The sequence below is a fragment of the Monodelphis domestica genome, chromosome 6 (genome assembly GCF_027887165.1).
Source record: "Monodelphis domestica isolate mMonDom1 chromosome 6, mMonDom1.pri, whole genome shotgun sequence".
NCBI classification, from domain to species: Eukaryota; Metazoa; Chordata; class Mammalia; order Didelphimorphia; family Didelphidae; genus Monodelphis; species Monodelphis domestica.
The window spans coordinates 233,111,970-233,125,715 of record NC_077232.1 but is presented as its reverse complement, the minus strand read 5'-3'; the positions used below and the strand labels follow the sequence as shown (position 1 = coordinate 233,125,715).

Sequence of the window (13,746 nt, the reverse complement as noted above, 5' to 3'; positions counted from 1 at the left end):
TCTTCTTTGCAGAGGTCCCTGGCGAGCCCCAACTTGAATGACCTTGCTTTAGCTCACGACACGTTTATTTCCTGAGGCAGTATGCCTACAGAGTGGATGGTTTCAGCATCTCCAAATGACCATATGAATTTAATTAAAAAGAAACACACCTTCTCATGCCTAGTCAGCCTGTGCTCTTAATTTTATAGGCAGCAATTTAAAGAGATCCGGAGAATCAATAATGCCAGGCAACGGTGTACACTAACAATTACAGAAGAAAAAAAGCCCAGCCAGGCCATATTCAATTGTATCTGAAGCAAGCTGTGTCATTAGTGCTAGGAGGCTGCTTAACCTCATATCAATTTGGGCTTTAGACAGGAATCTAATAAAAAGTAATTTTGTCTGTTCATAGCACTGATCAGCCCTGGCCCTTGAGAAGAGTTGGTTTTTTTTTCTAATTTCAGGTGAACAATAAGTAGCCAGGCAACAGAATAATTGTATACGCCATCATCTATTTCTTTTTCGAGCATGATAGCTATCTGTGTGATTGCCCAAGTGGGTCATTGGATTTCTTTCTACACCCTCTTTGGAAACAAGGAGGAACCCAAGAGAAGACCCCAGTGTCCCCTAGGAGATGATGAATTGAAACAGTGCCTGGAGAAAGTCAGCCCAGTTTCAAGGCCAATAGAAGGCTTTACAATTGTGCAGTGGCAAAAGGAAAGAAGAAAGACCACTGAGAGCGGGTAGTATCACTCCTTGGAGGGTACCTGTCACAATGGATGGGAGTGTGTGGGGTGGTAAGGAGAGGAGGAGGGTGGCAAGGGGCCGGAAGCCTGGAGAAAGTCCTAGCAGTCTTGACCAAAAGCATCATACTTTGGGCTTCAAAGTCAGAGGATGACAAGCACTAGCTCATCTGTTTGGAAAGAAACCTTCATCAAGTTACTGCCCTCCAGGACTTAGTTTCCCCTTCTTTTAAAATGAGCCACCTGGTTGCGATTTCTAAATTCCCTTCTAGTTCTAACAGTTAACAAGTCTACTGTCTCATTCACTATACTTCCCCTCACCCCTTGAACTTTGCTTGTCCCATTCCCTACACCTGAAATGCCTTGCCTCTCCTTTGTCACCTATAGGATTCTTCTCCTGACATTAAAACCCAATTGAAAAGACTTCCTCTGAGAACATAAGTGATTCAGTAAATATAGTACTGGACCTGGTATTAGGGCCACCTAATTTCAAATCCAGCCTCCAACATTTCCTACCTGTGGGTGAGTCATAACCTCTGGCTGCCTCAATTGCCTCAATAGTAAAATAGAGATAATAATGGCACCTACTTTCCAGGGTTAATTAAATGAGATAATCTTTGTAAAGTGCTCAGTACAGTACCTGGCACACGACAGATGTTTATAAATGTTTGTCTTTGGTCCTTTCCCTGATCTCCCCAGTTAGTAAAAACCTTTTTGTTCTTTGGCCATCAAATAGATACAGAACTCTTGGGCAACATTAAGATACTTGTCATACTGCAGATTTGTATGTGTGTGTGTGTGTGTGTGTGTGTGTGTGAGAGAGAGAGAGAGAGAGAGAGAGAGAGAGAGAGAGAGAGAGAGAGAGAGAGAGAGAGAGAGAGAGAAAGACACAGAGACAGAGAAGACAGAGAGAAGGAGAAGAGGAAGAGAGAGACAAAGGCAAAGAGACAGAGACAAAGACAGAGAGAGAGAGAGAGAGAGAGAGAGAGAGAGAGAGAGAGAGAGAGAGAGAGAGAGAGAGAGAGAGAGAGAGAGAGGGAGAAAGGGAGAGAAGGACAGGGAGACAGAGATGCCTCTACTCAACTAAAGGCTACAAGAAAGCAGGGATCAAAAACCACATCTTGGCTAGGAACTTACACAATTCCTAACACAGTGCTCTGTAAGTGGGTGAAATCCCCATAAGGGATATGTAGGAAACAATCCCAGAAAAAATACAAAATAACATTTGCCATGTCTCCTGACATGATGTTCAATGTGTACAGGAAGTTGCTATAAAATACAGGATATGTGTTGTTATTATCCACTGTGAACAAACACCAAATAACAGAACCAAAAATAAAAAACCAACAAAAATGTCTTCCTACCACATGTGCTATTGACCTTTGAGCTATTTAAAATTTAAACCCCCTTCTGAGTCAATCATGAGTCAGAGTTCCATGTCAATCAGGACCTTGGAGAGCAATCAAGTGCTGGAAAGGACAATGGAATGTTGCAAGATGGTTCAACTGACAACCTACTGATCTCTCTGTTTTACTCTGGTCTAAGTCAATTTCTGTAAGTTTGCTCTACTGACTCACCAAATGTAATAGGTGGGTTAAAAGAAAGGTTCAAAACTACATATATATATATATATAAATTCACAGGTTTATTTACCTAAAGGGAGGAGGGGAAAAGAGAATTAGGGAATACCTAACTTCTAACCCAAAACAGAGATTAAAACCCTTATACCTTCTATAATTATTCTAAACTAAATTCTTAAAGTAGTAATTAAGGTTAGGAGGTTTTGGTAGGAACAAGAATAAGGGCCAAAGAATCTCACAAGAAGGAGTCCTCTTTGAGTCAAACAGTAGTCCCAGTAATAGCTCTGTTGAAATCCACTTGACAGCAGCAGCAGCAGCACCAACAGCACCAAGGACAGGAAGAATATCAAGAAAGTCAAAGAAGAGGGAACCACTGGCTCTCTGGGTCCACCCCAGAAATACTAAACAGAAACCCTCTTGGCTCTCCTGACTGCTAGAGAAAAGCAACAGCCTCTCTCTTCCATGGTTTCTGCTCCAAAAACTGCCTGTGTGTTCAGTTCCCCAGCTCCTGAGAGTTTTGTATGGAATGTTGGTTTGCAGGATCTCTTGCTGTCAGCTTGCTCCTGCTAAAATCCCTTACTACAGTGCTTCCTAGCATTTATTGGATTAAGCCTAAGAAAATCAGCAAAGTTTAACCACCACTTAACAAATAATTCTGCATTATGGCAAGAACACTGGACTTGAAATAAGATCATCCAGATTTGAGCCCTACGTCATGCCCTCACCTATAACTTTTTGTTCTCTAGTCAATTCACTTTACCTGCTTGGCCTTCATTTGCTTGTCTATAAAATGAAGAGTTTGTATTATCAAAACTAACTTGGGGTCCATAAATTTCTTTTTAAAAACATATTTTGGGTGGGATCTAAGACTCTCTCAGTTAAGTTCTCTCTCACACTGGGAGCATTCGTGCACTATATATTGTTTACTACATATTCTCCTTGGTATACTTTATCTGATTTCTATTTTACTGTGATTTATATAAATGGATTGAAAAAAACATATTTTGTTAACTACATTTCAATACAAATTTGTTTTGTAAGCTTGTGTATTTTGTGCTTTTAAACACATTCTCTTGAGAAAGTTTCCAAAGGCTTTACCAGAATATCCAATGGGTCAAGGACATAAACAAGGTGAAGAACCCCACAGCTATTTGATCTCTAAGTTTCCGTTCTGCTCCTTTGTTGATTCTGTGAAATATTAGGGGGGCAGTCCTCAAGAAGGGAACAGACACGAATATGAATCCCAATGTTTGACCCTGTGACCCAGAGATAAGGAGCTCTGTGGTTCCTGAATCCAATGTAAACCCTCAGCACAAAGCCAGAATGGCTCCCACAGTGTGGAGACCCAGAATCTCAATGGCAGCAGGCTAAGAAAGAGCAGCAGCAGGAGCACCCAGATTCAGTATCCTGCCTCCAACAGAGCAGAGAAAGAAAGCCATTAGACAGCATGTGTTCAAGATACTTCTGCAAGAGCACATAATCAGTTTTATAGCCCTGGCATTTAAAGCCCTCAGCAATCTGATTATTGCATCGTTTTCTGGCTTCATTACATATCTGTCTCTTTCACAAGTCTAAGGTCCAGCCAAAATATTGCTATTTCTTGTAAACAACATTCCAAGTCCTGTCTGCAGGCTTTGGTACAGGCTGCCTCTTCCAAGAGAGACAGAGACAGAGACACAGAGATAGCTGATAGATAGATAGATAGGTAGGTAGATAGATAGATAGACAGACAGACAGACAGATAGATATAGATCTATGGATAGATTGATTAACTGATCAAAGAATAGCAAATAAGTAAAGAAATAAATACATTTTAAAGCATCTATCATATGCTAGCCATGTTGCTAACCTCTGGGGAAAAATAAGAGGCAAAAGACAGTCCTTGATATCAAGAACTTTACAATCCAATAGCTCTCTTGTTGTTATTTAGTTGTTTTTTGGTTGTGTCTGATTCTCTGACCCCTTTTGGGATTTTCTTGGTAGAGATACTAGAGTGGTTTGCCATTGACTTCACTAGCTCATTTTTACAGATTAGGAAACTGAGGCAAATAGGTTAAGTGGTTTACCCAGGACTGTACAGCTAATAAGTGTCAGAGGTCAGATTTGAACTCAGAAAAATGAGTCTTTCTGACTCCAAGCCTAGCACTCTATCTGCTGAGCCATCCAGCAGCCCACAAAGGATCTCTAGACCCCTTTAAGGTTTGGCTCATGTATCACTACCTACATGGAGGATCTCCCTGACACTTTCACAAAATTACTAGTGCCCTTCAAATTAATCTGTACCTAATATTGTATATACATACCCTTTGTAGGAGTATGAAACAGGGGAAACATCTGAAGCTTCAGAATCTAGATTTAAATCCCACATCAGATATATACTGCATATATGACCCTAAGCAAGGAAGTTACTTAATTTCCCTGAACTTCAATTTCTTCAAATTTAAAAATCAAGGTGACTTCAGAGATGTCAAATCCATGGTCCTTAGACCACAGGCTTCTACCAAAATAGATTAAATTGTAATTAGGAATTACTAGACAAAATAAATTAAAATCTAATACAATATAAAAAGTTATTAATGTTAAATTGTAGTTTTCTAAGATAATATTTAACCCCAAGAAACCCCCTACATAGCATGTAACCTCAAATGGCCCTCAGTTTCACTTAACAATTAATTCTTCTACTGTATTCCTGTTGCTTCCCCACAGTAATCAAAAAACAAAAAACAAAATCAACTTTTAGAGACTCCTCTCAAGTCATCAGCTCCATCTGCCTCTTGCTTTCCAGTCCCCAACACATAGAGTTGATTTCTTGGCTGTTTGCTTCACTATGTCAATTGAAGGCATTTGACTGTATTTCATAAAGCATCCTGTATCGTTAAGCATCATCATCCATTCTCTTCTCTTTCCTCTCAGTCTTAGAAAAAGAGGTATCCTGATTCCTTGCTATGGCCAATTCTTCTACTGGCTGATATGGATATTTTGTCTACCAATGAAGAGTACAATACCCTCTTCATGAATAATTCTTATTCAAATTTTCATCCATGAGTCTGCAAATATTTATTAAGCATAGTCAAGGGAGGATACAAAGAGAGGCAAAAGACAGTTTCTGCACTCAAGGAGTTGACAATCTAATGAGGGAGACAAAAACTAGACAAGTATGTACAGACAAGCTATTTATATGATAAACAAGAAATAAATAAGAGAGGGGAGACACTAGAATTAAGAGAAGTTGGGAAAGGTTTGTTGTAGAAGATGGGATTTTAGTATGAAGAAGACTAAGATCAGTAGGCAGAGAGGAGAAAAGAACATTCCAAGAATAGAGAAATGTCCCCATCAGAGAGAGATGGAATGTCTTGTCTGTGGAACAGCCAAGAAATTCGTGTCATTAGATTGAAGGGTACCTGGTAAAGAATAAGGAATAAAAATACTGAAAAGATAGGCGAGGGTAGATTATGGAGGACTGATTTAAGAATTATCTAATCTGGAATAGAAAACTGTGTGTAGGGTGGGGAGAAGTTAGATGTAGGTAGGAATTCTAGGGTGCTGGTTAGTGAATCATTCAAATTTCAGATGATGGAATTGAGTCTGGGCATAAAGGCAAGTGAAAGCTAGATGGATGGAAATGAACTGGGAGAATTTTTAAGGAATACAGTAATGGAGGTTATCCTGAGTGAAAGGGGAAGTGAATAGAAAAAGAAAAATCTTTGAGGACTGCAATTTAGCAAGATAAGAGCATAGAGAAGCAAGGGATTCAAGGACAGAGGACAATGTATAACTGAACTCATTAACTATAGGGTCAAAAAGATGGAAAGGAAGTCAGAAGAAGTATAATGAATTAAAAGAACAAGGAAGAATGGGAAAACTAGAGTCTATAATGAGGATGAAGAAAAGGTTTAGGAAAATTAATAGAGAGGGAAAGATAAGAGAGAAAAGACAGAATTAAAAATCTGGAAAGTATCAATGCTATGGATGGTGGTGAGATCTACAGTAGGAACACTTAGCTAAGGTATGATAAAAATGTTAGTCATGGGAGTAGAGGAGATCATTGAACCCCATGGGACCCAAGAGTGATAAAAGAGACATCAATAGATACACTGAAGTTATTGAATAAGAGGATAAGGGCTGGGAGTACAAGGAAAGACTATGAGATAAACATAGTAAGAAAGGGAAGTTTCTCGATAGTCAGTAAACTATATTAAAGGTGATCTTACAGACAGTTGAAACAAACCCCACAGGAGGAGAGGTTGCTGAGTGATGGCAGCAGAGAACAGGTCTGGATATGGAATCACAGAGCCTGCTTTCTCCTTCTATCCCAGGGAGTCCTGAAGGTATCTGAGGAAATAAGCATCTGCCATTGGAGATGAAAGACCTTGGGTGCAGTGTCTTCCAGGAAGAGTCAGGCTTCTTGGAGTACAAGAGGATGGAAGAAATATGAAAGAGACAAGGTTCATTTATTTACCATTTCTAGTAGTGGCAAACCCTTGGAATATGTCAGAGAGGTCTGGATGTTTGCTTAGGTGAAGGAGAAGAAAGGGAGAAGTTGTGAAGCCTTATCTTTCATAACAATCAGGCATGAGAGAAGAAAAAGCATGGTGAAAATATGAGTTCATCAGTCATTAAACATTTATTAAATACCTACTATGTGCTAGGCACTATACTTAGCACTGGAAAGATAGGTGATTTGTGAGTAGACAACACAACCTTGGTGGTCCATTTGAGATAAGAAGGGTTGGACATGAATAAGACAAGGAGAGAGAAATATATGAGGTCTACACTGGCAGGAGCTCCAGTTTTCTCTCTACTTGAATGAAATCCCAATTTGATATATGCATAATGTTTTTTTTAAGGTAGTTGCTTTACCAAAGTTGCTGACAATAAGGAAACCTGCCTTCTAAATGGGTGAAATGATTTTTACCATGTATGCTTCTGAAAGAGGTGATGACAAGAAATGAGGTAACCATCAGAATAAGCACTGGATGGTGAGAAAAGAAGCAAGAGGTCTAAGGATCCATTCTGAAAACAGAAAGTAAACACAATATTCAGACGACAACCTCAAACCACCACTGCTACCGCCCAACTAAAAACATTTTCTGGATAATGGATAAGGGAAATGGAATTTTCTTGGAGAAGTATTAGAATCCATTCCTCACACTCTGGCCCCATTGTGTGAATGAGGGAATTGGCATTTGTTTCCTCTTCTCTACTTGGAGTTAAGTTGATCACTTCCAGTGCTGAACCAAGCACTATATATTTGAGTTAGAGCTATAATTCTTATAATGCACTACTTCTCAAATGAGACCATAGGTATTGACTATTTAGAGCTAGAAGGAGCTTCAGAAGGCAGAGAGCCCATAACCTTAATTTTATAAGTGAAGAAAAGGAACTCTAAAATAGGACAGAGACTTACCCCAAATCCATCTGGTATTAGAAAAGAGCAGAGTTAAAATCTGAAGCCAGATCCAGCATCTAATCTTGCACTCTTTCTACTATGCCATGCTGAATAATTTATTTTATGGAGAAAGAAAAGGACCCCCTTCCAACAGCCCCCTAACCTCTGGGTACCAGAGAAAATAAGTGGGTGCCCTGAACAACCAAGTCGCTTTCAATCTTCACTAATCAGATACAATGGGAAAATTAACCATTCCAGCTGCCTCAAGGAAGAGCTGATTTAATTTAGACTTCATTAAATGACAAGATTTATGGGCTTCCTTTCTCGCTGCTTCCCTCACATCACATAGCTGGAACCAAGTTGGTAATGGGCCCCAGTCAAGAGCAAGCTGAGCGTCAGACGCGCTAGGAGTGAACGTCAGATACCTTAGCTGCTTCAGGAATTCAACGTCAGAGTTGCTGTTAATGAGTTTGATGAACTCCTCGTAAGAAGGAGCGTATGTGTAGGCTTTCTTGTGATGTTCATTCACCTGCTCTCTGTACTCCAGCTGGGCCAGTAGCATCTGGTTGATATAATCAGGGTCACTCAGCAACTCCACCACAGGCTGTAAGACTGAAGGAGACAGAAGAAGCTGCTGAGCAGCCATTCCTTTTTTTTGGTTTCTTTCTTTTTTATATATACATATAAACCAACATGCATATTTCAGGCTGCATTTTGGACACATGCATAACCTAACAATAATTTTTTTAGCAGGGACCAGACCTGTGATTTCACTGGTTTAGAGGAAACTCCCCTTACCTGTGCAAGTTGGGCTATTTTTTTTCATTATGTGGATCATTGAGAATTTAAATGATCTGTCCAAGGTCCCACAGCCAATATAAATGTGTCAGAGGAAGAACCCAAGCCCACGTCTTCATAAGGAAGTCTAGCCCCTACACTAGGCTGCCTCACCTAACATAGATAGCCAAAGCAATCGCTTTGTTCCACTGATGCTGTTTTAAATAAATAAATTCTCATACTTGGGCTCTCACGCATCCAAAGAAGTGGTCCAAGGTGATCCCACCATCTCTATATGTGTTGCCAAATACTGACATGTCATTTTCTCCATTAAAAAAGAAAGATAAGGGTGGGGGGTTGAGGAAAATAAGTCACCAGGATCCCACACCCCTCTGCTAACAAAATCATCTCAAATCTGCTCACTGAAATCTTTGATTGTACCTTAAATGAAGTTCCAGATGTTTCAACCACTCTAGTGTGCCAAAATATGAGGAACCAACACTCTTGCAATAGACCAGCAGAGACTCCAGGCTAGTTTTATTTTTATAACAATAGAACAATAGAAAAAATATTCTTGGGGACAGCAGAAGCTCTCTGTACTGATCTCAGATTTGAAAATGTCCCCTAATTTTTTACAGGTGCTGTTGGTTAATTACTAGAAGCCAGCCACTCTAGAGATAATGATGCACATCAAACCAAACAGTCTGCAAATGCATCGTTAAACATTTCTTTCATCTGCAGAGTTCCATGTTGGTCACCAACTGCTTTTATGACCACCTGTCTCTGAGTCACCAAAACTAGCAGAGACCAGTGTATATGGTGGGAAAAGCCCTGGATGAAAAAATAATGGCTTGTCCAAATGACACTTCATAAGCCTGATGGCAAAGGATGACTCCCTCTCTCAGGGCACAGAAGAACTATAGATATATATGAAAGACCTGATTGCTGAAGTGGTTCCTTTTACTTAGATGTACTTCTGGGGGGTAGAGAAAGGTTGATAATGTTTATGTATTTGAAAGAGAAAGAACATGGATTTTTTAAAAAGAGAAAAAGGATTTTGCTTTTAGTTGTGAGACCTTGAGCACAATAATTTCTCCTCTCTGAGCCTGTTTCCTTATTTGTAAAATTAGAGGACTACATGCTCTTTTCTGCCTCTAAATTTCTATCATTCCATAACTGGATCCTTTTGTAGTTATACTAAAAGGCCATAGATTGGAATCTCTTTTCTCAAAGCCTTCAGCCTTTTAGTACAAACTTCTCACCTAAAAGTATATTTAAGCAAATAATTTAGCTGTGTACTAAAATTCTGGATCAGGATCTATTTTTCTTGAGTCAGTTTCTTCAAGGTTCGGTTTGGTTTTTTTTCCCTTTCAGGCTAAGGATTTCGCTAGGCATAACTATTCATTCCATTTCTTTTAGAACACACTCACAGGGCTATAATGCTTTTTAAATGACCCTGGATTTGTATGAATGATGAAAAACAAATCAAGAAGTTTGACCATACCACAGTCAGAGAAATTCTAAATCTTACACTACTTAGATCCTCTATCAGGATTGGACTCAAGTAGATTTCCTTACCCTGATATTTATATATTTATGCCTCTCTAGGTCTCAGTTTCCACTTCTATAAAATGGAGGAGTTAGACTAGATGCCCTCTGAGGTTCTTTCCAGTCTTAAGTCCATGATTCTGTGCTAATCAATGCCCTAGCTGACACAAAGGCTATCATGAACATCTGCTTCCTTGTAGAGGGCAGAAGGAACAGCTCTTTCATTTCAAAATAACGAGTATAAATTGTTCATTGGCCATCTGTCACCATCTATTTTTATGTTTCTCATGGATGTCCAAAGGATGCTCTCTTTGTTGCTCTACTTCCACATGAAATATTCTTGAAATTTGATTTTCACACTTTCAAAACAGAGCACAGGGTGAGTGTATGTGCCATAAAAAGTGTTATCAACACATTAGTATGCACAGAAATCTAGGCATCTAAAAGCAATCTCAACTTTGTAAGTCTACCTTTTGTTGTGAGAATTTCTGCAAGGACTATGCGCAAGCTGAGAGATTGGACATCCTTTGAGGGGAGGAGACAAAACACCAGAACCCGAGAACATGTTTGTAGGAACCTTACTTCTTCATCCGAGTTCCTCAAGCATGCATGTAATAAAAAGGGCCTCGGCTGCTCTTCTTGTCTAAAATTAGAAGGAAAGGGGGAGTGGGGTGGGATAAATGATAGAAGTGAGTCATCTAAAAGGACAATTTGTTATTTATACATAATTAAAGAGAAGTTGCCCAAATGAACAAAACAGACACACAAGTGAAAAATTGTCCTTCTGGTTCTTCTGGTTCTTCACATTTTATTTTGCATCAGTTTATATAGTCTTCCCGGGTTTTTCTGAAACCATCCCCTTCATCATTTCTAACAGCCCATTTATATACCATAACTTGTTCTGTCAATTCCTGATTGATGGACATTCTCTCAATTTCCAATTCTTTCTACTACAAAAAGAGCTCCTATAAATATTTTTGTACATGTAGGCACCTTCCTTCTTTCTTTGGTCTCTTTGAGGTATAGTCCTAGTAGCAATATCCATGAATCAAAGGATATGCCCAATTTAATAGCTTCTGAAGCATAGTTCCAAATTGCTTTCCAGAATTAGCCTCAAATATCTCAATCTTTGAGACAATGTGGCATATAAGCATGGGATTCTGGATTTTCAGATTTTCTGGATCCAAATCCTTGTTCCACTACTTACTATCTCTGCCTAACCTTGGGCAAATTATACCCCTAATTGGGACCTCAGTGTTTTCACCTTTAAAATAGGGTGTTAAATAAGATATTCTTTAAAGTCTCCCCTCTTCCCAGCCTGAAATCCTACAATCCTAAGACCAATCCTAGATCTACAATGATCAGGAGAAAGATTGTAGGAATATAGATTAACTTTCTGCTACTCAAAATCACCTTGATAACTGCAGGAAAATCCTGGGTGAGGGAGAAAGGCTTTACTTTGATTAGATTTTCCTTTTTTTTCCTTTTAAGTATTCTTGCTTCTTTCTTAACACTGATGTTTGGCCTCATTTTTTCACAAGAAACATTAAAAGCACCAAGAAGAATATAGAAGATCATCTCTAACCAACCACTCACTCTTTAAACCCTCTGCAATCTGACATCCCTTCCCAACACTATATTGAAATATTATCTCAAAGACTACTAATGACTTTGCTTAATTACTAAATTCAAAGACTTTTCTCAGTCAGTCCTTATAGAAGGAAGACTTCTTGATATTCTCTGCTACCTTAGTTTTGGGGACATGACACCTACTTCTCTGTCCTCTTTTCCCACAAATATTTGGGCAGTCGCCAAGGCTGGGCTCTGGATTTCTTTCTCTTAATTCTACATTTTTTTCCTTTAGTAATGCCATCACTCCCATATCTTCAGTTCTTCTCTCTCTATGTATGATTCCCAGAGATCTCTCTCCAATCCTAATCTGCTTCCTTAGCTCCCCACTCACATTTCTGATCATTGTCAAAAGACCTCTAGAGATCTGGCCCTTCTGCCAGCAATTCAAACTCAAGATACACAATACTTGAGCTGGGTAGCACCATATGCATAGATCTGAAGACAGGAAAACTCTTCTTCATGAGTTCAAATCTGGCCTCAGACACATACTAACTGGGTGACCCTGGACATCTCCATTTCCTCAACTGAAAAATAAGCTGGAGAAGGAAATGGCAAACTATTCTACTGTTTTTACCAAGAAAGCCTTGAATAACTGAAACATTGGGCAATAAATGACATTCGAAAAACTTAACTCTTCACTTTCCTTCCTAAACCATTCCACCTCTTTGTGTTCCTATTTCTGTTAGCATCACTACTATTACCTCGTGTTTTCCCTCCCTTTTATATCCTTTGGTTTTAAATTTGGTAACTTTCAACAAAAACCAATATTGAAAAGCATAAAGATAAAAAAATGGAACATGAACTCCATAAACTTTATTATTGGTAAGTTGTTTTTAAAAGGCATATATTGACATGATTAACTTTATACTTATTTCCATATCTCCTGATTGTATATGTTTTCCCCAGATTTTGTTGCTACTAGTTCAATAATTTTTTACATTGTTGGGGTGAGAGTATGTATTGCTTTAATTCTGCTTCCTTAATTTTGCTTCATTTCAAATATATTTTCCATATTTCTTTGAAGTCTTCCTACTTTTAATTTTTGTATAGAACAATGATAGTCTGTAATGTTTACATGTCATAATTTATTCAGCTATTCCTCTAATTGGTGGACACATGAATGTGTCTCAAATTGCTTGTTAACATCAACACTATTGGTATGAATATTTATCAAGCTAGGTCTTTTTCTTTCAATAACATACTTAGAGTATAGTAGGAGAACAACTAGGTCAAAGTTTGTAAAACAGCTTAGATTCTAAGCTTCTAAGTTAGAAGCTCCTGCACCTTGCTATGCTGCTATCCAAAAAAATGCCTCAATTTATAGCCCCTTCTCTCAACAGCGCCTGTTTCTTCATAGACCTACCAAACATGGGATGCTATTATTAACCATCTTTGACAATTTAATGGGCACAAAGTAGAATCTTCAAGTTGTTTTTATTTGGATTCCTCTGATTATTAATTAGCGTAAACATTTTTCAGGTGGCTAATGATAATTGTGTCTCTTCTTTTTGAGAACAGCACATTCATAGCTCATCCTTAAGTGCCAGGACATGAGGGCTTAACCTGAGCATCTTTCCATCTGCCCTCTTTTCCCTACCTGGAACGCTAAACCTCCCTACTGACCATCCAGAGAGCTCCCTTTGTTTCCACATTCCACTCAACTTTGGAAGTCAGACCTCTGTCCTGGGGCTGACCTCTCCTGATTGGTGTGAGTGAGTGAATGTAAATTCATCCAACCCACTATATCTATGAACTGCCCTAGATCCTACTTGAAATCTCATACAATCACTCACAGGGAAACTAGATCCTGGGCAAACAACTTGCTATCTGCCCTGTAACTTTCTGATTGATATTGCATTAAATCAATAGAATAATTGGTCTCAGAAGACATTGTATATTGGCTAAAATATTCTTGTGCATTGATATTTCTCCATTATTCAGTTTTTCTTTTATTTCTAGTAAAGTTATTTTGTACTCTAAGTTATTTTAATGGATTCATCTAAACATTTAGATGAAGCAGCTCATTGGCTTTGTAGATTAAGTGCTAGTAGTGGAGTCAAAAAGACCTGAATTTAAATACAGTCTCAGATACTTACTG

The 13,746-nt window shown here is 38.7% G+C and overlaps 1 protein-coding gene across 2 annotated transcripts in view; it reads right to left on the bottom strand.

The window, feature by feature from the left end:
• SNX25 (sorting nexin 25) overlaps nt 1-13,746 on the bottom strand; it is a 236,394-nt gene that overhangs the window by 133,250 nt on the left and 89,398 nt on the right. Inside the window, exons 4-5 of one of the 2 annotated variants that reach the window (XM_056802960.1) lie at nt 10,487-10,659; nt 8,117-8,303 (exon numbers count right to left, since the gene is read on the bottom strand). In XM_056802960.1, coding sequence (XP_056658938.1) covers nt 8,117-8,303; nt 10,487-10,659 — 360 coding nt within the window. The remainder of the gene's footprint in view (nt 1-8,116; nt 8,304-10,486; nt 10,660-13,746) is intronic. The other variant, XM_056802961.1, reaches the window with a different exon arrangement.